General features: G+C 47.9%; 1 protein-coding gene across 1 annotated transcript in view; it reads left to right on the forward strand.

Moving 5' to 3' along the window:
- The first annotated feature begins 322 nt into the window (after positions 1-322).
- RHBDL3 (rhomboid like 3) overlaps positions 323-26,763 on the forward strand; it is a 113,062-nt gene continuing 86,621 nt past the window's right edge. The window contains 3 exon segments of the mRNA XM_055003540.1: positions 323-800; positions 3,881-4,027; positions 10,057-10,080. Coding sequence (XP_054859515.1) covers positions 675-800; positions 3,881-4,027; positions 10,057-10,080 — 297 coding nt within the window. The 5' untranslated portion in view covers positions 323-674.

The following is a 26,763-nucleotide window of genomic DNA, read 5'->3' on the forward strand; positions in this document are numbered from 1 at the left end:
CGACATCGGCATCGCCGCGCGGAGGAGCGCAGGGGGCTCCGCGCAGCCTCCAGCGACGCCGGGATCGCCCCGAAGTGCTCGGCGAGCTTGCGGCGGGGGCCAGGCCGCCTTTGCCCCGCCGCCTGCCCGGGCAAGGTCACCCGGGGCTCGGCCTGTGCGCGCGGGGCCGCGCCGGTCCCCTGGGCCGTGGGCGGCCGGCCGGGCTGTGGCGTGAGGCGAGGGCCTAGGGCGCCCCGCAGGGCTGCAGACGCGCGCTCGCCCAAGCCGCGGAGCGGAGCGGAGGGCCGCGCTGGGGCTGCGCCGCGCTTGAGTCCCGCCGGAGCTGCCCCTGCCGCGAGAGGAAGAGCCGCCGCCGCCGCCGCCCGCGATGAGCGTCCCGGCCGCGCCGCTGCTGCCGCCGCCGCTTCCCCCGCCGCCGCCCCCCGGCCGGGCGCGGCGCTGCTGCCTGCGGGACTCCGGCGGCGGCGGGGGCTGCCTGAGCGGCCGGGCTCTCGCTCTCAAGTTGGGGCCGGCGCGGAGCTGCCCCCGGAGGGCGAGCCGGGCCGGGCCTGCCCCCGCCCGCAGGGGCCATGAGCCCGACCTCGAGGCGGCGCCTGCCTTGGCCGCGGCGGGCCCCGGAGAGGAGCCGCTGAGAGCGGAGGGGCGCGGCGGCGGCGGCGGCGGAGCTTCCCAGCATGGGCGAGCGGCCGCCGGAGCCCCCGCGCGCCAAGCCTTCCCCCGCCGTGGCCGCCCCCGGCGAAGCAGAAGCCATCGAGGTGCTGGAGAGCGAGGAGGGCCCGCCCGCCGCCGCCGCCGAGGCCGTAAGTCGCCCCGGGCCCTCGCGAGGAAACTTTGGGGGGCGGCGGGGGGAGGGGGAGGAGGGAGGGAGCGGGGAGGAGGGAAGGCCCCAGCCAGAGGCTTCCCGGGGAGGGCTCCGCGGCCCTTTCGCAGGCGCCCCGCTGAGTCCCCTCAGCCCCCCGGGAGAGCCCCGGACGCGCCGCGCCGGCTTGTGCGCTCGGCGGCTTCCGAGGGGGCCCCGTCAGGGCGGGCGCGGCTTGGCTTGGCTTGGCTTGGCTTGGCTGCGCGCTCGGCCCCCGAGCAAGAGGGCCGCGGCAAGGGGCGCCCCTCATGCCCGCTCTTGACAGGCTGCCTGTGCCCGGAGCCGCATTTGCGCTCCGTCCGCGAGCCAGGCGGCGCAGCCCACTCCACAGGCAGGCAGGCCAGGCAAGGGGCAGAGGGGGGCTTTCCCCCTCAGAAATCAGGAGCGGAGTCCCTTCGTGGAAGTAGCCTGTGGTGAGGTGCCCCAGGCCGGCCGGCCATGGACTGGCTGCGTACACACACAGAGAGGAGCTGCTGGGTGCCTTGTGTGGGAAACTGAGGAACGGCATGAACAGGAAGGGGGAGCAGGCCCATGTTGCGCTGGCCCCCCCTTCAGCTCCCTGGTGGGCTCCCTGGGTGACCTTGGCCAGGTGCTGTTTCTCACGGTGGCCAACCCCAGAGGGTCAGTGTTAAGATTTTTAAAAGGATCCATTCCCGCCCCTGGACTCCCCCCTGGACTGCCCCCCGGGGCGAAAGCGGACCGATCCGTGGGATCCTGTAGCGTGAGGGCTAGAGGGGGAAATGTTTGCAGCCGCTTGGGTGCTGGATAATTTACTACTGGCCGCCTCCTGCTGTTGAAAAATGACTTGCTGCCGTGGACTGCAGTGGTCCCTCGCCTGCCGGCCGCAATTCCGTGTTGCCGCTCACTTCTTTGTGGTGTGGTCTTTGGACCCTGGGGAGACAATTAGTGAAGGCACAGCGTAATCCGCAATAACTTAGTTTAAAATTTAGTGTTCTGTCCCGATGGTATCTCCCAAACTGTTTGCGTTCATCGAATCCTGTTGCCAGTTGCACTGCAGGCTTCTTTGGTATCCGTGTGGTTGGCTCGCTCTTCCCCACGCACGTTGGTACTTTAAAGTTTTTTACTGGCCGCTCTGTAATCTCTGTGATAAGAAAACAAACCAAAGGGGATTTCAAAGACATCGCTGCTTTTCCCAGTGTTGTCAGACAGTTCCACAGCAGTGCGCTTGGATGGGAAACCTGTCGCCTGTTCTGAGATGTAACCAAACGTACTTTCATTTTTCAATAAGCGTGTGCACTCCCCTTTAAAAGTGAGCCTCTTCAGCCCGCTAAGCAGACTGACTTTTCTTGTAAGCCTTAATCGCCTTAAGATTCTTAAAGAGCAAACCTTATTAGATACACAGCATAAAGTCTCTTTCTGGAGGAATACTTCGGCTCCACCCATCTGCTTGGGGGAAGATTTAAGGATCTTGTGTATCCTCCTTAACCCGTAGCTGCTGGCGAGATTAATCACTCCACGCCAACAGGTGCCTGGGACTGGGAGGTGGTGCATTCTGCCAGCTAAGCGCTTTTGCAGCAAACAGCCCCTGCTATGACTATGAGTAATTTCCCGGGCAGTCCTCCTGCCAGGCTTCTAATGCAGTCTGCTCTGAAGCCTCGCTGGTGCACAAGCAGCCCAGCTATTCAAGCCACCAATACCCGAATCAGCATCACCAAACGTCTTAAGAGATCTGGGGTCGTAATTCATGATGCTTCTGGCAGTACTTACAGGACCTCCTCGGTCACTCTTAAATAGTAAAGTTATAAGGATTGGAAGGCAGGGGAGGGAGCGGGGTATAGCCCGATTTTGTCAGCTCTGGGAAGCTAAGCAGGGTCCGTACTTGGAGGGGCAAACACCAAGGGGCTCTCTGCAGAGGAAAGCGCTGACAAACCAGCTCTGCTTCTGACTTGCCTTGACAGCCCCTTCCTGGGGTTACCATGAGTCAGTTGTGACTTTGACAACACATGCGCGCAGAGAATGCATTTCATGCTCACAAGCAGCTCTGGCAAGCCCCATCTTGCCAGATCTTGGAAGCTAAGCAGGGTCGGCCTTGGTTAGCAATTGGATGGGAGACCTCCAAAGAAGACCAGGGGTGTAGAGGCAGGCAATGGCAAACCACCTGTTTCTTTCTTGCCTCAAAAACCCCAGCAGGGGTTGCCAGAAGTTGACGATGACTTGCCAGCACTTTCCACCCCCTCCAATTATCATATCAATCTGGTAAATTTTTTTCAACAAGCTCTGCCAGAACCCTGTGGTTCTTATCGTAAACCCCCCAGCAAGAAGATCAATAATGGGAGAAAACCCCCAACTTGTCCAGGCATTGCTGATACTCCCTTGCATTGTGCAGCCGGGGCGGGATGTTGCAAGGTGTCCTCTCAGTTCCTGTGGAGTGAGGAGACGGCCCAGGGGGCTGCTGAGCACCCTGTGCCAGCTCAGCCTGCGGCCGAAAACACTCCCAGAATCCTTTGCAGCATGCAGGGGCTCCCGTTCCCTATGCCCCATCGCCCAACGGCAGTCCCCTGGTTCTTCCGTTGGGCGCCATTGCTGGTTTGTAGGTTTGAAGCTGGCTTAAACGTGTAACGTAGTTGTGCCTTGAGCCTTCTCTGTCATTGCCAAGCTCAAATAGTAGATCTTTCATGGTCGAGAAATAGCACAAAATCAGTTGCTGTGCCCTAAACATCAAGTATGTTTCCTGGATTTTCTTAAAACTCCTCAGAGGGGAAAACGGTGTCCTTCCTCACATCTCTTTGCTTCTAATCCCTGAATCCTTTGTGGTCTCTATCGACATGTTTTTCCTGGAAGATTTTCCACTTTTGCACCTGGGAGAACAGAAATCTGGTCATACAAGGCATACTTGATTTGTGTGTATGGCGGTGTGCACCCGAGTCCTTTAAAAGACATTGCTGATGTGTTCTGTTAGTGAGGGAGTTAATGATAGAGTGCCAGAGAATGGGTAGAAAACCCACTTGTTATTTCTTGCCTGCTTCCTATCCATGCATCCCATTACTTCCTGCCTTATAGAACCATAGAGTTGGAAGGAACCAAAGTTCATCTTCTCCAACCTGCTGCCCAATGGCAAGGCTATCAACCCACCAGCCCCCCACAGAACAACCCTTGCTGTCCAGAACACAGCGTGACACAAGCAGAGGGCAGACGCACACCAGAAAGGTACGTGCAGAAGCAAGTAGCTGTAGGTGGCTCAGGCGAGTGGTTCAGGCTGCGTTTTTCAGTGGAAGGCAACTAGTCCTCAGTCCAGGGTCTAGTCAGTATGACGTTTGGGAATGTTCCTCCCTGCCTTCAAATATGGCAGTACCTGTGAATATTGAAGTGTGTGTTTTTACATACAGAGTGGGAAACGTGACTGGTTATAGGAACGCAAGGAGGGCCTTCCTAGATCAGCCCATCCGTTTTCCAAAAGTGGCCGGCCAGATGCCTTTGGGAAGCCCGCAAAGGCAGCGGCCTGTCTTAGCTGTTTCTCTCCACTGGAATTCTGGTTGCATGCTGTCGTTGCTGTTGAAATTGGATGTTACTTAGGGGGGAGGCAGGGGGAAATTGTGGCAAAATTTTCACATAGCGGTGTAAGGCAGTGTCCTCATGTGGGGGCATAGCATTCTTCTGCCCAGAGTGTGTTTAGTCAGGGTTCCTGTATCCCCTTCTACATGGGGCTCCATTCACCCCTGGTAGCGGTCATTGGTGAGTGGGTAGCATTAATCTCTAATGTGTATTGGTGTCAGTGTTGGACTGTAGGGGAAAAAATAAGACTGTGATTGGGGCCTGGGGTAGACCCACAGAAACATCCACCCAGCAGCAAAACTATTTGCAGGCTGAGGGGTCTGTGGCCCAAAACAGATGTGCTCTGGAACGTCTAGTAACTAAAAAAAACAACCCTCAATTCTCAAGTGTGCAGGGGTTCCAGACACTGAACTCCCCGCCCCTCGGAGGCTTGTTCCTGTCTGAGGAGCTAGGGAGGGCTGGGGTGAAGATGCTGGCAGAGGGTCAAGTAGGTGGGTAGATGAGCCGGCAGACTGAGGGAGAAACAGGTAAGCAAAGAGACAAACCTGGCAAGTGAAAACCAAGACACTGTGCAAACCAGGCTGAGTCAAGCGATTGCCCCTGCAAAGAACGAGGCCTGGCCCGGAGCGCTCTGTCCTGAGAGCAGGTGGGCCTGTGAACTGCTTGGGGTGGGAGCGGATCCAGGTGCCTGGGAGGGCACCTGAGAGGGCAGTGCTGCCGCTTCTTCCTCGCGGGGGCTTGCTACAAGGGCTGCGGCCGCAACAGCCCCTCCGATCCCGGGCTGAGTTCTTGCTGCTCCGGCCAGTTTGGTTATTTGCTTGGAGTGAAAGCTGCTTGTTGTGCCGGGCGCTCTGCACAACCACACGGAGTCCAGAATCTCAGCTTACCAGGAATGTGGTGCTGGAGACCTGTATAAAAACCACAAGGGAAAGTATCGGATTCCTCACTGCTTTGACCCATCCTTAATATTTAAAATGTAATTGTCTTGCCGGATTTCTTTCCCAGAGAGAAATAATAAACCTGGTATTATTACCTGGGAAGGCTGTGTTTAACAATACATGTAATTAGAGGAGCAAAGCCACATTTAATATTACACAAGAGACTGGAACCACTATTTCAGAAGCAAACAAGCTCTTAAACTTCCATAATTATAGCTCCCTAAATGTCTAGCACAACCTTGCTTTTTTTAACTCCTTGCTGGGCCAGTAGGAGTGGCTCTATCTCCCTTCTACCACAAAGCGGGTGAAAAGCAGGGGGTTTCCTTTCGAGCTTCTGCAGCCAGCATAGCATTCAAGGACGGGTGGCCTGGATTCTGCAGAGGCCTCGACCGTCAGAGTTGCCCATGAACCAGACAATAAATGGCCAGGCCTGATGTTGTGCCTTTGATCTGGAACTTGAAGAAATCAGTAGGAGAAGCATTTGAGGGCGTGGAGGGAGCACTATCGTTGGCGAATGTCTGCAGATAAGGAAGCCGTTAAATGCGCAGCTACAGTGACAGGTTAACAACTATTCAAGCTCGCTCAGCATTTCCCTTCCCTTTTCTCTCCTACAAGCATTTAATGGGTATGATCCAATGACAGCTGAGTTGTTTGAAAGTACCCTAAAGACCAAATCACATAATAATGGCCAATTTGTAGGGCTTTGTTTGCATCAGAACTTGTGTAATAATAATGAAGAGAGTGCATTTGAACATGGATGCAACATTTTTCACTTCTTAGTGAATATCCGTAACTAACCCCTTCTGTACCTGGAATGATGGGGAATGGTGTCAGGTTTACAGGCTGGGCTCCTATGCAGCACGTGCAGAACGTTTAAGTTAAGTGGCAGTTTGTTCACGCTGGGCTGTTGCACTAGAGGATCACTTGTCCATGCCAGGTGGAGAGAGTTGGGCTTCAGAGCTGCTGTAGCACAGTGTTTAAGTGGTTCGTCTGCAAATCAGCACTCCACTGGTTCGAATCCCACTCCTGCCATGAGCTCAGTAGGTGGCCTTGGGCAAGCCACTCCTCTCAGCCCCAGCTGCATTGTGGGGATAATAATAACACTAACTTGTTCACTGCTCTGGATGGGGCACTAACCTGTCTAGAAGAGCAGTATACAAGTGCTATCATCTTTCCCCTGCCCAATTTTCCTGATTTGAAGCAGCCCTGGAGGGGTCCTGGTGCAGGTGGGAAGTGTGGAATTTTAGACCTACCTCTCTAGTTCCAGGGATATCCCTGGGGACAATAATCAGTGCAGAAAAGTTAAACACTGAGTTAACCTGCTGGTCCCTCAAATACGTGAGAGTCCATTGCAGCTCTCCAAGATCTCAGGCAGAGAGAATGTTGTCGCACTCGAGATTGTTTTAAATTGGAAACGATAGGAAGTGAACCTGGGTTGTGTTGCATTCAGAGCTGAGACCTGTTCATCGTTACCTTGAGTCGCTTGCATCTCTTCTGATTCTCAGTAGGCAACCAAAATAGTATTTTGTATGCTGTGATGAATAGCAAATTCTGATTTCATTGGTGAGTCACTCAGTGTATGGCTGGGTGTTTCCAGGCCTACTGTAGGGCATCTCTGCCTTGAGCCCAAGGAGATCAGGCTAACATAGATAAACATCTGGAGTCATGAAGCCAGGACACTAATGGTAAGACCTGGGCATTTTACTACCCACTCTGCTGTGGTAGCTTCACAGAGTAGTGGCGCCACTGCAGCAGTTTGGCAGCACTACCGTGGGTGGCCAGAAGGTGCTATTGCAGCTACCAGCTGAGCAGGGGACAAGTGACAGCAAGGGCCAGTAGGGTTCTCTCCAGTCCAGTAAAAGGTCTGGTTTTAGTTTGGGCCCTTCGTTTGAGCCCCTGTCAAGAGTGCTTGTCCCTGCTTGCTTATGGACTGGCTTGACTGCTTGATCGCATGTTCGGCTTCTGGCTCAACTGCTTGTGTAACTCTTGATTATTATTTTAAATGTAATCATTGTGTTGTTGCTGTGGCTTATTTGCTGATACAATAAAAACGGATGGATTGATTTTTAAATATATTCATTGTGTTTCTGGAGGATACTCCAGGTGCTGTATGCCAATGCTGTACAGTGAAAAGGCCCAGAAATTCAAATGAAAACAAAGGCATGCTTGCTTAAATTCAGGCATAAGATGTTCGTGAGGGTGTTTTTATGCCCCCCCCTTTCCTTAATTTTAATTTGAACACTTAAAACAGCATTTGCTTGTCAAGTAGTGACTTGCAGGATGGTCTAAGCAGCCATGGTAGGAAACAAAAAAATCTTTACCATTGCAAAGGAAAGGCACTTCAACTAGAAGCTTAGCTGATCAGGACATAGTATTGCTGTCTTTTGGAACTGCATTAAACAAAGCCAGGACTGAACATTAACTCTAAGTCACTGGAGAGATTTACAGTGACAAATTGGAATTTTTATATAACTGAATAGTCACTTAGGTGGGAACTTGATTGTTTCTCTAGGGACTTAAGGCGTACATCACGTTAAACTTTCTTCAGTTTGCTGAAGTGGGTCTTCTGTGCACAGTGAAATTTGACGGGTTGATGACGACAGTAGATGCCCCTCTATGCCAAGAGGTTAACTTGCATAGAAAATGCCCTGTTCCGTCTAAAATCTGATACAAATCTCATTTTTATGCCTCTCTTCTTTTCAACCTGGGATTTTTATTATCTTCCATATGACATCTCCAGAGTTCATGGGATGGATCCAACCAACTGAACATCAGCCATGCAAATAATAAGGCCAGCAGCCATACTGGACCCCAAAAATCTTCTAACACGGAAGTTTTATATAGCCTCAAAAAGAGGCCAGCGAGGTAGATTTCTGCACCTTCCCTGGCAGATTGTATCAGAGGACGGGAGCAGTAGTTGAAAATGACTGTGCCCTTGTGGCCAACGTACAAAGCTTTTTGGGTGAGGGCACAGCAAAGATGGCACAGGAGTGTGTAGCAGGATAGGAGAGGTGGTCTTTTAAGTATGTAGGTGTTGGTTCACAAAGGGTGTTAAAGGTAAGAATCAGCGCTCTGAATGTGTTTTGTGGTTGGACTTATACGTGAATAGATTCCCCCACTCCTGCATAAACCATCTTACTGTTTTTGTGTCCAGTGAATAATATGAACCAGGTGTACACTGTACAGGATATTTTATATGTGGTGGTGGTAGGGTTGCTTAAGCTTGCCTATGTGCCCCCCCCCTGCATGATGACTGAGATGGGAGCTAGCCCATGAGGTTTCTGTATGTATTACTGTTCATAATGTATTATACATTTGGAAGCAATAGGCAGACAGTGTGGGCTGATGGACATGAATCTAGAAGACCTTTTTTTACGTCCGGGAACGCCCTGGAAAAGACTGCACAAGTTGTGCTCTCTCAGCCTCAGTTCCCCTTCTGTAGAATGGGATTGCAGTGTTTCTCACAAAGTGGTTGTGAGGACGGTTGGGATCATGACTGTGAAGCATCTTATACGCTGTCAGTGCAATGTCCTTGTGCTGTTGTTGTCACATAATTATTCATTGTAGTATGTCAAAAGGAACGGGAGGGGGGCGGTTGAGATATTGTCAAGCCATAATGCGTGCCTGTGGCATGGAAGCAGAATGGGCACAGGCAGCAGGGTTTGCGGATGAGAATGGTGGGCCAAGCTGTGGTCTGGGGTTGGTTCTGTGAGGCTCCTTGCTCCCTCGCTCAGTAGGCCAAAGTCAAATTACACCAAAACTGATTTTAGTTGTGAGGAAGTGCATGCTACATAGGTTTTATGGTGTATAGGTCCATGGGATTCTCATAATGTAGATTTGACTGTTTGACAAAACGTTGGTTAATGCGCCATAAAGTGGTCCTCAAAGAACTCTGACCAGGGAAGACTGTCTAACTGAGCTACCTACAATATATCACTTTACACCCTACTAGGGGGGCAGGCCTCCTGCTGCTTGCCTCTGGTCCCCATCGGCACCTCCAAGGCCAGCAAGGGTAGGGTTGCCAGCTCCAGGTTGGGAAATTGCTGGAGATTTTGGGGGTGAAGCCTAAAGATGACAGGGTTTGGGGAAAGGAGGGACCTCAGCAGGATATAACGCCATAGAGTCCATCCTCCATAGCAGCCATTTTCTCCAGGGGATCTGATTTCTGTGGCCTGGAGATAAGATAAGTTCCAAGAGATCTCCAGCCACCACCTGTTGACAAACCTAAGTAGGGGGAATAGGAAATGGGACACGCACAGCATCACTTCCAGTGAAGAACCGGAAGTGATGTCATTACATCAGGGTGATGGTTGACAATTCATCCAAAACTCTATTGTTTAATTATAGCAGTTTGGGCAAATCCTAGAGCAGCATCCCAACATAACAATGTCATGGCAAAAAAAGGAAGTGATGTCACAAGCTGCCATGCTTGTCCCCTCTCTCTCATTGGTCCTGGCTTCTAGAGCATTGTGCAATCCAAATAAAGAAACAAATGCAAATGTGAAATTGCTGGGGATAGGGAGAGAATGCTGCTTCCATTGGACAGGCTTCCATTAGAGGCTTTGCATGCATGACCTGTCCGTTAGGGTCAAAGTAGCCCTCTATCAGAGGCAAGATCTTCCCTGTCTTGTGTTCGTTGTTTGTTGTCTTAAAGTATATTTCCAGAATGAATTGTATTTCTTTGCTCTTACACTTATTTTTCCTTTTCTTTCTTCTTCCCTTTATGCATTGCCTTTTACCTCTCAGCACTGGAAAGCTCTGTTCGATCAGGTATGTGAACAATTCGTTTTTCTTACTGTTCTAATCCCCGTTAGTAATGGAGACTCGGTGTGTGTTACTCTTTTGCAACTGTGTGTCTTGTAACATGTGACCTGTGTGTTATTAACGTGATATGATCAACATGTGCAGTCAGGTGGAGCAGGGGTCGGGTACACCCCTGCGTTTCGTGATTATTCGGGCATGTTTGTGCACTCTTGATCGAACTCTTTCCTCCATCGGTCAAGACCTTTTCCCTACTGCCCTATGATAAAAAGAGTGTGTTTGGAGTTTCATTTTAGACACCTTGTTCCTGGGCTGCCAATCCAGCTCCTTGGAATTAGGATTAAATTCCTCACCCTTTGGCAAGTTTCTCTTGTGTGGAACACAATGATACTAAATTTTACTTTGAATGGATTGAATTACAGTTGCTTACTTACTTACAAAATTTTTACCCCACTTTTCTGCCCTCATAAATTAAAACATGCAAATTAAAATCTTTTCTTAAAAACCATTACAACTGGCACTCAAACACATCATTAAAATAATTTAAAACTAGAGATTAAAATGAATACAAAAGATTAAAAAACAGTTAAAACATTGGGGAGGGGGGAGGAATCGTTGAGCGAATGCCAAGTAAAAAGAAAGAAAACGATGATTAAGTCCTGAATTGGCCTAATATATATCATATAAGTGGTCCGTCGACCTCAGTGCTGCATTGATTTGATCAAACATGCCTAAAGCTGGAAAAATCCTAATTGCCGTGCCTCTGCAAGTAGACATTTTCTTTAAAAAAAAAAAAAAGCTTTCTGCAGCAGAATGGATGCGGCCAAATTAATTTTCAGATGGAATTATCTGGTAGAGAATTGACACTTCTGCCCATAGTATATCCGGTGTCTTTCTCGATTTAGAAGGCTTCCCTGCTCCTGCTGTAACAACCATTTCTTTGTTTTAGTCGGGGTCATTGGGCTCGAGTGTCAACATGACGTGGAGTCAGATGCACCAGGTTCTGCTGATCAAAGTGGCCATTTAGCGGGCTTCAGCTTAGAACATGTGAATTCACCCAACCTCTTATGAAGCAGGGCTAGGCGCTTCTATCTTCCTCTCTGCAATCGTCATGACACCAAATACTTGATACTGACTCCTAAGAATTTGTAACCTGGGCTATGCTTATATACTCCAGTTGAGGATGTGAACCTTTCCTTTAAAAAATCTGCCTCTTTTGAAGGACAGCCAGGGCATCAAAGGAGCCAGTGAGCTGCCGATTCGGCTCTTAAAAGGAATGGGCCAGAGCTGGAATATATTACATCGGTCTCATTATTCTTTCAACTTGACCCTTTTGGAGAGAGCTGCACCTTTAAATGGCTCTGTGTGGTGTTCTAAGAGATGTTAGGGATTTTGCTTCTGCTATTATGGTCTGTTGTTTAAATCCTATCCCTGCAAAAGCTTTCTTTTGTCTGTTAGTTTTCAAAACTAAACGGGCCTCTTTCTGCAAAAATCAAAAGGGAGATGTGTTATCAGGAGAAGGATTTATCCTGTAAACTGCTCTCTTTTTTTTGCATTCACAGCTCACATGTTTGCTCGCAACATACTTTTTTAGCACATAGACCTGTTATGTCCTGTTTGTAGGCATTTTCATTCTTGGGTCTTTAATGGCTAATGTGGAGGAGAAAAAGTAATATTCCAAGCGATATAATTTCCATTCCCTTTTTTGTTTATGTAACTTATGAAAATGTGCCTAGAAGAAATGCCAAGAAGTATTACAATATTTTCCTACCGTTTTATCCTTGTGGCTGCCCTTCTAATGCCCAATGCTTTCTTAATGCGTTTTGTCCGTCTCTGCGTTAGCGTAAACATTTCTTTATGAAGCAAATTGTTATGGCCTCATCTGGCCCCAGTGTGAAACAACGGCCACAGCTTTATGAGCAACATAATAATTTTGCTCCTGCCGGTGGTTAGACCACAAAACTCCTGTCCAACTGGGCTGCCTCGCATCAGAGATGAGCTGCTAGTCCCAAAGATGGCTCATTATCGTTCCCAAGTAATCTCACTGCCAGTGGTGATGCGCATCCCTTTATAACCCAGTAAGCTGTGCTCTATATTTAGCCCATAAATCTGGGGTGAGTAACATTTCTCATTATGCATAGTATGCATCTGGGGTGGGATAGAAGCATGCAATTACATTACTATCATAAGAAGTTGCAGTCCAGTCACAGTAAAAGATTGGCATGAATTGATGCAATTTTCAAAGTGAGTTTCTTTGTATGTATGTGTCATTTTTTCCTTCTATTTATGCCTCTTGTCCTTCTGAATCTCTTCTTTCAAAATTATTTCAGGTGGGTAGCCATGTTGAGTTGCAGTAGAAGAGTACGATCTGAGTCCAGTAGCACCTCAAAGACCAGTTTGGTGTAGTGGTTAAGAGTGCTGGGCTGTAATCTGGAGAACCAAGTTTGATTCCTCACTCCTCCACTTGAAGCCATCTGGGTGACCTTGGGCCAGTCACAGCTCTCTCAGAGCTCTTTCAGCTCCATCCACCTCTCAGGGTGATTGTTGTGGAGATAATAATGACATACTTTGTCAACTGCTCTGAGCGGGCGTTAAGTTGTCCTGAAGGGTGGTATATACATCGAATGTTATTGTTATTATTATTATTATAACAAGATCTCTAGGATATAAGCTTTCAAGAGACAAGCTCTGTTCATCAGATAGAATTAATTTCTACTTGGATAAAGGGAGCTTGACTCTTGAAAGCTTATATCCTGACTATCTTGTTGGTCTTTAAGGTGTCACTGGACTAGAATATCTTCTTTCAAAATCATGTTTGGTCCCCTTTTCTGTGGGGCTTCCATATAATAGCCTGTGGAGTCATCAGGCCCATCACAGTCTTGGAGGCCACTGGGACTCTCATCCAGGCTCAGGTGAACTCTAAGGCTCTAGCTATCATTTATTTATTTTATTTGCTGTATTAATAGTCTGCCTTTCTCACTGAGACTCAAAGCAGTGTAAGTGTTGGGAGAAACTTTTATTATCTTTGTTTGCCAATTTTGAGGTCCCTTTTCTCTCCTTGTCAAGGCTTCAAACTTGGTGATCATAGAAGCAGGGCTTTTTTTCAGCTGGAACGCGGTGGAACAGAGTTCCAGCACCTCTTGAAAATGGTCACATGGCCGGTGGCCCCGCCCCCTGGTCTCCAGACAGAGGGGAGTCTGGAGATCAGACTCCCCTCTGTCTGGAGATCAGGGGGCGGGGCCACTGACCATGTGACCGTTTTCTCCAAGGGTGATTTAAACTTTAAAAAACTCCCCCCTTGTTCCAGCTGACCCAAAGTGACGTCATTGTGTGGTCCTGAGTTCTACCACCTCTTTTCCCAGGAAAAAAGCCCTGCATAGAAGTAAAATGTTCATTTATTAATAAGCCTGATGCAGTCAGTTAGGTTACAGGAAAGCATCGGCACCTGTATTTTATACCTTTCGATCAACATGGAAAAATTATAGACACTTTATAAGATCCCATACGGGTTTTTTAAACAAATAGCCAGTTCTTACAAACAATCGAGTCGAGGTACATGATCTTCTGACCATGTGGATTGACAGGTCATAGCCAGCAATCGAAAGGAACACAGTCAGAATAGCATTCTTGGATGACTCCATTAGTTTCAAAACATAACTGGGAAAGAATGCCCAAGGCTGGGACTGAATATCTCCAGATATAATTCTTAACCTTCAGTGCATAGTGGAAGCAAACTCACTGTGCCTTTCTCATGGCCTCCGTTGTTATAATAATAATTGCAGGAACAGAAATGCAAAACATAGGGTGTAAGGAGGATTTTCTCACAGGCTTTGAGCAGCCCAGATCAATGAGTTTTAATTGGAAATAAGGGGGGGGCTACCCCAAAATTCACTAACACTAAATCAGTAACAGCCCATACAAAGAGGCATCTGATAGCACAATCTAGATGAGGAGCCGTCTAATGAACACCGTATTAGGGCTAGGATCAAAATTGGCATGAGCATAGCATATTGGGCTTGATGCAGAATGTGAATATAATGAAGAAAAATAGTATTACGACAATAGAAAACAAACACGACGGACTTTGTAGGTGGAGCCATAGAAGCAAGTGGAACCTCAAGAAGACACAGACTGTGGTTTCTGAAAAATTAATACATTCTTCTCGCCGCCCAGATGCGCTCTAATTTCAGAGCCTTAGAAACTTGTCTGGCACAAGATAAAATGTATTAAAAACTTTCAGTTTTTTTTTCCTGCAGTTCCTTGTGTGTATACGTGCAATTTATTTTGTAGGGCTGAATCCACACTTACCGGCACAGCACTAAGCAGGCGGAGTGAGAGCATCTTTCTGGCGTGTTTTATGATGTCATTGCGCCATGATGCCGCTCTCGTGGCGCGATGACATCATAAAACGTGCCAGAAAGACACTCTCACTCCGCCTACTTAGCGCTGTGCCGGTAAGTGTGGATTCAGCCTAGGAGAAGGAAAAGGGAGCACAAATTCTCAATATTCTCTTAAAGCTACTTTATAGTAGCCAGTTCTGGTAATTCATTGAATGAATGAAGCCCGCTGATTTCTAGGCCCTTTTTAAATAACATTTTAATAATATTATTTCAACTCCATGTTTTCCTGTGTGTCCTTGTGATTTAAAGACCTCTTCTGTATGGTGAACTTTACATCAGGCTTTCTGCATATTCAGCCCGTGACTGGATCCATTTTATTCATCGGTTTTGGCCCCATACGGCTTCGATTCCGTAATTCTGTACTTTTGAGGGAGATGAACCAAAGTGTCTGAGTTTTTATTTCTGCACCAGAAAGATGCCTCGATTCTGCTGCGGGCCTTGAGGACACGTCTGTTTCCTCAGTTGATTGCTGAGGAAGCTTATAAGGATTTTTTTTGTCTTTTTTAATGGCATGAGGGTTGCAAGGTTGATATTTATTTATTTATTAAAGTCAGGAAATAAACTTGATTGGTTACTGTTCAACTGATCAGGATACAAGAGAAGAAAGGGGAGGGGGGAACATTGGGGTATGTAGAGAGAAAAGCTAGGGAAAGAGCAGTTGTGTGGCAGTTGCACCCTTTCTCTGCGCGGAATGCAAAAAAAAAAAAAAATCTGGAAAGCAGTTCAGAGACTGAATCAGGGTATTTTTACCATGTGTGCAGAAGTCTGGCGAGAAATCGAAGCAGTCTGGGGCCAGAACCCGAGGATTTGGCTTATCCAAAAATGAGGATTTGGCTTATCAAACGTTTCTCGGTTCAAGCTAGGAGGACAAAGGGTGGGCTGGATCCCACTTTTGCAGTTTTATCTAAACTGGCTGGCGCATGTCTGACTTAACAGCAGTTTGACATTGCCCCCCTGTCAGCCACTCCACGCAAAACATCTCTGACTGCTGTGCGGCGTGTCTGTTTGGAGCAGGCATCCAGCCCAGAAGCTTTGTACTACTAAGCCAGCACCCTGCTTTATCTGCCTGCTCTTCCACTGCACTTTTGCTAAAGCTTATTTGGGAGTCATGGATTCCTTTGTACGTTTCGCCCTCCCCCTATGAGTGGGCTAATAACAGACAAGCAGTGTTCACAGAGATGCCAGGCAAAAGCCCAGCTGTGTGGGCAGCAGCGGAAGTGGATGTGTGTATGTGTGTCTGCGAGAAATCTCTGTGACAACCTGGAAGGAAACTGCTCCCCTACGCCAGGAAGAAGTTTCAGGAGATGACAGCACTGTTGGGCGGGGAGGGGGAGATCGACAACTGAAAACTGTCAAGAGCAGTAGTTAAAAACGCTTCTCACATGAAAAGTTTAGCTGCTTTGGTAGCTGAACTCTTGTACTTTTAGAGGCTTCTTAAGATTTCTGGTTGAAAACCCATGGTGCGCTTGGAGTGTACATGATGCAGCCATTTGACTGAAATTAAGCTCGATTTGGTGTGGTCAGACCTGGATACCCTGCGTGCAAGAAATGGGATAGAAATTTTCATAAATAAATATACCCTAAGCACTTCAAGTTTGTAAGTCTCATGATTTTGGAGGAAGAAGTGACCCCCCCCTCTTTCTCCCTAAACCTTTTTCTAATTATGAACTGGCATTTCTTAATTTCAGGTGCGCCTCGTGATACGAGCCGGTGTGGTGTAGTGGAGAGAGTGTCAGACTAGAGCCTGGGAGACCCAGATTTGAATCCTGCTGGACTATTGAGGGTTGCTCAATGGCCTTGGGCCAGTCAGATGCTCTCAGCCCAAGCGACCTTATAGGGCTGTTGTTGTGAGGATAAAACGGGACAGAGTGGAGTGATACCAGAAGCTTTTAGTCCCCATCGGGAAGCAAGGCAGGATATACATGAATAAATAATAAGAGAGATGATTTTAAAAACTTAAATGTTGCTTCCGGATTGCTGAAGTGAGCGATCCTTTTATTTAAATGTGCTTGCAAAATAAAGCTCCTTTCCCCTCTTTTGGGCTTGGTTTTGTGCAGCTTTAAAGGATTGCTGTAAAGAAACATATTGATGGAGAAAAATAGGTTTGGGTGGCTATGAAGTCCCAGAAAAGCAAGTGGGAGAAGTGACTAGGTGAAGGCTGAACTGCGTAAAACTATTTTGCTTAATAAGCAAGTTGGCTTGCTTTCAGGTTCATGAATACTAGAAAGTCTCTCTAGTTAATTCTAATCCTGTCTGTCTCCATTAAAGTGCAGTTTCACTGCCAACAGAACCTCTAGGCAGGCTGGACAAAGCAATTGTGAGTGACACTGGCAGCAAAGCTGTTTGCTCGTTTAGTTTTGTTTTAATTCTGATCTAGTATAGCTTGCTATTTTATTTAATACCCTGCTTTGTGGCCTCTGCCAAGCCATCTCAGTAGCTAGCCTTGTAATATAACCAGCAAAATACAGTTTTGGCAACAATGCCTTCCCTTTGAAAAAGCTTCGTCAATAGATTTTTGCATCACATCCCCAAAAGAGACGCTGCGCCCCTCTATTATTTCTTTTCGGGCCCATTGAGAGGGTCACACATAGAAGGAATTCTAAAAGCAACCCCCTTTCTTCTTACTGAAATGAGAAAAGGGCACATAAAGTGGGGGGGGGGCATGAGGGCTTGAAAGCTGGGGAGTGGGTTTGATGATGTGTGGTTGTGTGTGTGCGGGTGGGGAGAGGGGCAGCTTGCATCTGTTCCAGATCTTAATCCCATTTACAGTTGTCAGTTGTGGCCTGCCGTGGAGTCTGGTGGTGGAGGAAAGGGAGACAATGGCTTAGTCTTGAGACTAGGGTGGGTGAGGGGGGCTAGAAAAGCCCCCCCCCCAGCCCTAGTACCTTTGGTTGGAGCGACAGCCGGGCCGAAGCGGAGACCGGTGTCATCTGCTGGTCCTTTGAGGCGCTCCCTCTGCGAAACGTGAGATTACGGAGTTGCGGGCAGGCCTGGTACGGCCCAAAGGTTGTTAGAACGTTTCTCAGGTGGAGTTTGGGGAGACACGGAGGCCTTGTGTGAGACCGCAAGGCCTCCCTTTCTGCTGCTTCTACATCCTGAAGCCAACCTTCGTCACGCAGCTTTAACCCTCTGACTTCTGTGGTTTGGGTGTCGTGTGGAAAATAAAGCTACTTTATGTAAAATTTAGATTTTTATGGGAAAAAAGGCCTTGAAATATGGAGACAAAGGGTTCTAGCTGAAAGGAGATCCACTATTGGGCAGAGAGAGACCGGTGGTGTCACTGCTCCCCGTCAGCTTCATCAGCGTCATCTCCGTTTCAGTTTCCAGCCGTGGAACTTTCTGCCGTCTAACACGAGGGCCTGGCAGCAAATGGTGGGCATGGCAAGGTGGTCTTGTATCCCTTAGGCCTACGCTCCTTTTCCCAGCTGCCTCCAGAAAACAAAAGTTTGCAATATAGATGTAGTTTGCAACTGGAAGCAACAAGGCACACTGCTTTTTAGAAGCTCTTTGTTTATACCCTGCCTTTGTCCCCAGTGGGTCCCAAATGGGCTTACGGCATTCTGCTTTCCTTCATTTTATCCTCACAACAACTCTGAGAAAGTGTGATTGAGCTAAGGCCACCCAGCCAGCTTCCGTGGGCAGAGTGGGGGTTCGAACCTGTGTCTCTCAGATCCTAGTCTGGCGCACTCACCACTACGCCACGCTGGTTCTCAGGCCTCCCCCCCCCCCGGTGCTCCAGTGACTCAAAGCAGTCTTGAGCTTGCTTGCAGTGTGCTTCTGTGGCCTTTAATGGCACATAGGAAAGGTTTCCTTGCCCCCAAAGAGAAAAGAGCCCTCTATTCCTTAAGTGCTGCTTCTGCCTCCACGTGTGTGTGTCTGACTATTTATGAAGATCATAAACAATTGAGGCTTATCTGAATAGCTTCAGATGACACCTAAAATAGATAGGTAGTCTGATGCTTGGATAAAAGAAAGGGCTGTTCATATAGACTCAGATAACAGATGTGTTTTATTGCACCTTAGTACAACAGGCAATAATAACATTCCACCACTCCTATTTATTAGTTGTTACTAACAGAAAGATATCCATCCATATTAAAACCGTTTCGAGGAATGTTACGTAAACAGAAGGAGGCTCTGCTTTCCGTCCTGCTCTCTGCTGCAACAGATGCATCCTTGAGTGAGACGGTTCAGCCGGATTCGTCAGAGGCGTTTTTCGCTGTCGAATGCTCCTGGCCATTTCTCTAGCCCACCTGCCTCAATGAGTGCCTGGGCCAACAACAGTGTGAAGCGCGCACGTGCAATGCCGGGATCAGACCTCTGGAACTTGAGGTGACCCGCATCTCCTCCAGGGCCTGTGCCAGAACTGGCTGGATGTAGGCGGGGACGTGGGCGCCCCTTGTTTGGGACAACAGATGTCAGGTGCCAGGCCTGGGCAGCGTAGGCCACATTCTCAGAGCGTGGAGGGCTCAGGCAAGGGCTAATTCCAGCAGTGTAGTCAAGGTCGAGTCCTGGGTCAAAAGCACAGGGTCCCAAAGCGGGGTGGTAGCCTGGTCCAACGGGCAGTCCAAAATGCAAGGTCAGGCGGGATCCCGAGAGTCGTCCGTAGGCAAATTCCAGGGCTAGGCAAAGGCAGAGTCAGGGCTGGTCCAAGGAGTCACAGGAAACAAGGCAGGATCCAATACAAGAGTCGGGGGGTGGCAACTTGTTGCTTCTATGCCCTGTGGTCTTCTTTGGCTGGGTTTTGTAGGTAGGCACTAGAGGGCTGGGCTTGCAGCCAGCTGCTTGGGACTCGTCCTGTGGCTACTCCCCTTTGCAATCCGCAAGCAGCTGGCGTCAGGCCAGGAGGAGCGCACTTTGCCGTCTCGTCTGCAGGCTTGTTCTCAGCCTCCGTCTGCGGCACTCCAAGGGTGTATCGGCTAGGGGTGTGCACCCGAAAAATATTCGGGTTTCCCGCTTGCCGGGCAGCCAGGTTAGGGATTGCGTCCTGGGCTGGACCCTTACGGACTTGCAGGTCCCAGTAAAGTGTTTTTCTTCCTCCTCCCAGGTAGGTGCCCTGCTAGAAGGGAAGGGACCTGTCGTCCCTGGTGACTTCTAGGCTGGTTCCCTGCAGTGCCCTGTGGGAGGGGCTGCCCTGGAAACTTCAGCTAGCGCTAAATACTGTTCCTGCTTTTTGTCAGCTCCCCCCAGCATGCTTCCGTTTCGCCTGTTTGGGAACATCCGCACGGGATTTCCATTTGTTTCCAGAGAAACAAGCTGCTGATTGAAAACTTTAAAGCTCTCCGGCCCCAGGGGTGCCTCCCTCCATAGCAATCTTTCGGGTGATGCAATGAGTTCCTGCTTCATTTTCCTTCTTACATGTGAGCATGCTTGACCTCCCTGAGAAGCGGGGCCTTTTCTGTTGCAGCCCCAGAACTGTGGAACACTCCCCCCCTTCCCCCCGCGCCTTTTGAAGGCGGTTCCAAACCTTCCCACTTGCTTTGGGTGAATAGACCTTGATTTTTAAAATATGTTGTGCTGCACTTCAGATGGTGCAATGATCACTATTTTAAAGGGTTGAGCTTATTTCTGATTTCACTGATTTGTGCTTTCTCTTAGTGAAGTGCAGTATTAAAAATCCTGTAAATAAATGCCAGGTCCCCTCTGGACGGACGTGCAACTTGCCTGCAGCAAAAATGCTAGAGGTACAATATAGCCAGGCTTAAGTCAAGCGTCTTTTGTGCAGGTTTCCTGCCTGCTGCTCCTCCGGGTTTGCAGAAGGTTTCAGGGACTTTTCCACTCCCATCCAAAATGTATGATCTGCGATCCTTCCTGTCTGTGAAAGGCACGGGATTGATTCTATGCAGAGGGCTGCAGAAGTGAGGAAATGTCATTAGGTAGAATAGGATGGAAATCAAATTGCACATGGATACCACAACTCGTTTGTTGACTTGATTTCCGAATGTTCTGTACATATGGGGGTTGGTTCTTTATGGCACGTAACAGGCTGTAGTGTTTAATATGCCACGTGATCCTCTCCCCCCCCCCAGCGCATATGTTGTTACTAATGCATTGCTCAGAACACCACATCTTTCACGTGCAATGCCATTAAAGCAATATTAAATTTTAAAGCTCATGCATAGGCGGGGGCGGGGGGGATCCAAACACATCTTGGCCCAGTATTGTTATGCAAGTCAGCTGTGTGTTTAAAGTCTCATTCCTCTTGGCTGCTCTATTGTCCAGAAGAGGGTCTGGTCTCTATAGGAACAGTGCCAGCTGGCTAACTAGCCAAAACAATGTCGGAGTCCATTCTTTGAAGGCCATTGCATGTGCCTGCAGGCGCAGCGTATTGCTCTTCTGGGTGTTTTATCCTCTGTTCCTACTATAGCAGCATTATGCTGTGATAGCGACACTTCCAAATGGCTGAGAACCACTCGAAAATTACCGTATTTTGGCACACTGTGTTTTTCTGCTGTGCAGCCTCACATAAGCACATATTTTCAGTAACCTGGAGACGGAGGATAGTTTTTTTTTTCCCTGAGAGTTTGAAAAAGGACTGCAGCGTGGGGTGTATGAATACTCATCCCTCTTCTCCCGCTGGGAAACAGAGGTTCGTATTGTTTCAGTGATAGGTTTGACCAGAGGCAACGGCTAGACTGAAGTAGCGTGTGTGTGTACGTGTGTGCATTTAACCCCCGTCTCATGCTGTGCTATCTTATTTGGGCCTCTGGTTTTAGATTTTTTCCAGAAAGAACTTTGTGATGGAACTCCCAGTGCCTTGTGTTGTTAAGCCCTAGTCTTTGAAGATTTGAATGCCTGCCCATTCCAAACCTGAACCTAGGCCGTTTCAACACTCTCTTAAAGGGACGGTCCACTCACTGAACGCAGGCGGCTTTCCCCCAGGAATCCACACAGCTCCGTTGGCAAAATGGCTATGGGCCGTTTGGCTTCCGTTTGGCTTCCGTTTTTTCAGTGTGGTTTTTGGGGAACGTGGAAAGTGCATTCCTAGAAAAGGCACTGGGGAAAAAGGAAGCCAGACAGCCCACACTTGCAAACAGAGCCGTGTGGATTCCCGGGGAAAAGCCACCCGTGTTCAGTGAGTGGGCCGGCCGTCCCTTTAAGAGTGTGTGGAAATGGCCCTATCTTGGACTCAATAAAAGACACGCCGTTCTCTCCCTTTTATATTTTACTACATTGACTGTGTTTTAAAAAAAAAAGACATTCCCAGTCTTGGGTCCTCTTAGGCTGTAAGTGTTGAGCTTCTGCCACAACCTGTGTCAGTAAAAGGAACCTGCGCCAAGCCAGACCCAACATTGTGTGTTCTCCGGGGGCCCAGCAGTGCCAAGCTAGGGCAGTGTTCCGGCATATGCCAGGAGGGAATTCTTACTTACCGTAGACAAGTGCTCATTTTATGGTACTCTAGCAACCAGAAAGGAGGAAGAAGAGAGGGTTGGGCCAAGGTCGGTGTTTTTCAGCTGTGCTGACCTGCAGCTTGCAGGGACAGAATGAAATGGCTCCACTCTACGAGGCTAGGACGTTGCTATAACTGCCATGAGGCAAATCTTTATGCTATCGAATCTAAGTGGGCTTCCTAGAATACCGCTGTGAGACGGTAGTTCCTTGTTTACCTTCTGCCCTCTGGCATGGGTATCTCCTACTGCAGGTAAAAAAGAACTCATCACAGCACTCTGATTTTTCTGAGACTCATCCGAGCATCTCCATCACTCCCTCTGTGTCATCAATGTAGATTATGAACGGAAATAAGATTGTCATGTGATGGACAACCTACATATTAAATGAGTGTCTGGAGCAGCCTGCGTCTGCCCTGGACTTGGCCCTGGGACCCGCTTGTTGGCTGAAGAGGAGCCTGGAGTCAGACATGGCCAAGACGCTCCCCGCGAACCCGGCCCCCTTACTGTCATTGTTGTGGGCTCAGCTTTTTCAGTGGGTGTCCCGTGCTTGTCCAGTAGCTCCCTGGAAAAGGTCAGTCGGGCCTCTTCTACCCTGTAAAATGGAATTATTCCAGAGAGTTTTTGGTGCAGTGCGACTCGAGACAAGAAGGGGCATGTTTTACTGGCTCTGGACAGGATTATTTTAATGATTTATTTTTTTTAAAAAAAATGCATATTTACTGTTGTTTCTGCTTCAAGTCCTGAGTTGTCAAGAGAGAGGCAGATTTATAAATATTTAAAAATAAATAAATAAAAGGCTAATAACTGAATCTTGGTGGCGAAGAGGAAAATTCACCACACTGTATTTTTATGGCTCTTTTTCCATGAACAGGTTGTGAAGTCCTGGCTCCTAGAGTGAGATCTTTGCATTTGGGTCACATCCTGGTGCTATTCAGCTTCACTTTTTTTACCCATGATTAAAAACCTTCAGTGACATCGCGTGGGCAAGTCCATTTCAGACTTCATCACTCCCAGAGTGACGCTTGCCTTTTTTACAGCCACCTATGCGCATTCCACAACAGTTCCTGAATCTGAACTCTAGCCCAGCAGCATTGATTTATGGTGTTATTTAGCATGACTGGTGGCCGAGGAAAGCTGCCGTGGAGTGCTCACTGACTACTGATTTATAGGCTTGGTAAATATTCCTGAAAGAATTCATTAGCCTTCACCTGGTTCCAAACGAATGCCACTGGTGCTATTCCAGCTTCCTCTTTTATAACCAAGAGGAGTTATAGAGCTGAGCAAACAAATTAACTTTGGGGTCTGTTGCAAAACAAAACTCGGCGGGCGCAGGAAGGTGGGCTGGTGAGCCTACACTGCTTGTGCCACTAACAGTGGAATCTGAAGCAACGTTACTCCACCCTAAGCCTGTTGATTTTAATGGGTTTAGATTGGAGTAACGTCGTTTAGGATTACACTGTAAGTTTATGAGCAGAAAAACTTGTGCCGATGACAGACACGAAAACTCGCGTAAATGTGGAGTTTTTAAAGCCTCCTGCTAAGGGCAAATGCTCACCTGCATTCTATAGTTAGATTACAATTTTGGTAAAGCATTATCAGACCTATGAAAAAGATCACTGTCAAAATCTCAAGAATGGCATTTAAAATTTTTGCATATTTTGGACAGGACTTTGTGCATCCTTTGTTCTGTTCCTGAACAAAGGCTATTTTCAGTGCAGTCCTAAGACGAGTTACATCCTGCTAAGCACATTGATTCCAGTGGATTTAGAAAGATGTAGCTGTGTTTAAGATTGCACTCTTAGTTCTCTTTTCTGTGGCGGGATATTGAAAAACATGATGAGGAGTAGTTTGGTAGAAGGAGGAAATGAGAACTGTTTTTGAACGGATGTCTTCATTAAGGAGCTGGAATAGGGTTTTAAAATATTGAGATTATCGGGAGGAATCCAGACCATACTGGATACCATTCTTTGAGCCTATGAAACTGCAGAAATTGAAATTCTTTATTTGAGTCAAATAAAGCTTCACAGAAGGATTATTTGTAGGCTGAAATGGATTGTAGGGCAATTTGGGGTAATACATAGTTGAAAGGCCACCATAACTAATCTGCATGTTAATGGTCTATATTTTTTGGCTCTGTGATGCCTGCAGCAGAAGGCAGTAGTGGGCAGAAAGGTCTCGATCCCAAAGCTCAAAGAGCGTTTACTTGGGCGTTATTTAAAGGTCCGCTGGGCAACTTGAAATTTTAAAGTTAATAATTGAATTTTGTAGTACAAACACCAAGCAAGAATGATAATGGAAATAGTAAATGCTCTACATGAGTGCCTTTTTGTGATTTATCAACATGGGATCTTGTCAGAAATGAAGATATAATGAAGTGGAAATGGGGTGGCACCAATTATAGGCAAATTCAAGGAAGGTGGCTGAGGCATGTGGAAGGGGCTGATGCCGATGTGCGTGAAAGAGAAGACGGACTGTACTAGAAACATGAGACAGTCGGTGGAGCTGTACCTTATGAAACAGACAGGAGGGTTTCCAATATAATGTTGCCTGCAAACTGTTGTCTCCTCCCCCCTCTACCAAACCAGTGTCTAATCCCATTTCCTCCCTGCCAAGCTTTGAGTCTACTGGGACAAAATTTCTTGGGAGGATATTTGTAGGGGAGAATTAGCAGATGCATACTCCTTGTACATGATTCTTCTCTACAAATGCTTGCAATAACAACAACAACATTCGATTTATGTACCTGCATTCCTGACTTTTGAAAACGTGGATTTCGGAATCTGAAATTGCTGAAATAATTACTGTTCCTCTACCTTAAGAAGAATGAAATGGTTTTCTTAGAAAAGTCTTCGTCGACTGTAGAGTAAATCCAATAACTTGCACAAAGGATCAGCTAGCCTAGATGACGATCGGAGAAAAAGATGTTACTTGTTATAAACGTAGTTTTATATGTGTAGGCCTGGATCATATATAAATAAGACCCTCATGCAGACCACAGCTAGAGAGGCATAGAGGAAAACCTGCAGACGTAGCATCTTCTCCTCAAGCGTTGTGTGCGTTTACGGGGGCTTGAGCAGCGCAATTATCCCACTCCCCTTTAAACAATTCTCAGATTTTCTCAACATTCTGTAATTCTTGGAACTTGCTCAGTGTTCATCTGGCCTTGTGAGTGGGAGGAGTTCCAGCTATCTGTTGAGTAATTTACAAACTCCTGTATTGCTGGAAAGCTGAGAGCCAAACTACACGAGACAACTTACCTGTTTGTGCAAGTGTGTAGAAGTACGTGTGCTCCAACGTACCCGTGCCCCATTAAAAAAACAATTTGGGATTTTTCTGCAAATATGAGGTTTCCAGAAACATCTCACCCGCATGTACTTGGCCCCATTCTATAGATTTTTTGATCTGCAGACTCAGGGCCAGGTTCAGAATTAGACATACTGATAGCTGGCTATTAAATCTGGTGACTGTAATCATGACTTGAGGAGACAGACTCTCTGTTTCTCTACCATTAAGATTCCCTAGGTGAAGTGTCCCAGCTCAAAATGCATTAGGATCTAAGTTTCTGTTAAAGGCATTTTACTGTGCAAACCGTTGGTGCAGACATGGTAGCAAAACATGTTTTTGTGCTAAATGGCTTGGTGCGTGTTGTGTTTGCAGTAAAGTTTGCAGTAAATAAAAACCATAAGTTGACTTGTAGTGCACAAGGGACGGAAGGATAGTACTTGTGAGCACAGGGCTCATTCACAGAGCATCACCCAACCCTGCTTTTGCAGGACATCCAGACGAACTCTTTCTGAATGCTTTCTGTTGTGCTTAGTCCTCGATAATACAAGAAGTAGCGAGCGGCTGACGTGCGTGCAGGGTATGTTCCTACAAAAAAAGTGGTGGGCAGGCTGCCCTGCTGTGGGTGTGGGGTCACACACTGTTGCAAATGCATTCTGTATTGTGTTGCAACAGGCAGTTCCCTGGCTTTGAAGATCTCAATACAAGAGACCACACACCGTGTTCCCAAGCTGCCTGAGGACTTTTTGACCAGCAAGAAAACGATTTGTGAGTGCTGGACACCACAGTAAATGGGTGCACTGGAGCAATTCTCAGCTTTTAATTTCGGTTTGGTCATGCTGCTTGCCAGATATGCCTGTAAATAAATAGCAGCAGTGCAAAGACCCCAGCGCCTTACATCTGATTAACCTTTATCGCCTGCTCCTGTGTCCTAGTGAGATTCGTTGATCGTTAATATCTGGTGCAAGCGAATGTCCATAGGGGCAGTACCTGTAAGAAAATGGTATCCTAAAGCAAAATATATGTTTTCCTGCAGCACAGCTCTTTATGTCTTCCTGTGCCGCCTTGCTTTTTCAAGCTTCCAGGGCTTCAGCTTTCCAGCACTGAAAACAAAGTACCCAAAATAGATCTCGCCAGAGGGGGCCAGAGGAAAGTGACAACATCCTCCTAAGCCGAGTTGCAGCCTTCTAACTTCAGGGGACTTCGAAAGGTGTAACTCTGGTTAGGAGGACTGCACCGTAAACCTCTCAGATGAATGACATCAGGGTGTGTGTGTGTGTGTGTGTTGGCACATACTGTACCTTGCCTTGGTTGCCCTGCCAACAGGAGATTGTGGGGTTGTTAGTGAAAGTGGAAACCAGAAGAAATATCTTTCTCAGCTTGGAGTTACCTCTCTTAACAGTGCAATACTAAGAACTCTTTCCTGGGAGTGAGCCCCAAGGATCGGCTTGAGTAGGATTCTGAGACAATGTGTTTAGGATGGGGTTGCTGGTCCCCTGCTCCCAGCCTCCACCCCGTCCCCCCACTCACCTGTCGAGAGGGGGGCAGTTAGGTGGGGGAACAGGCCTCTCTGGAGCACACTCAGTGCGGCACAATGGCATCACTCCCAGGACTGACAG

The sequence above is a fragment of the Eublepharis macularius genome, chromosome 19 (assembly GCF_028583425.1).
Source record: "Eublepharis macularius isolate TG4126 chromosome 19, MPM_Emac_v1.0, whole genome shotgun sequence".
NCBI lineage: Eukaryota > Metazoa > Chordata > Lepidosauria > Squamata > Eublepharidae > Eublepharis > Eublepharis macularius.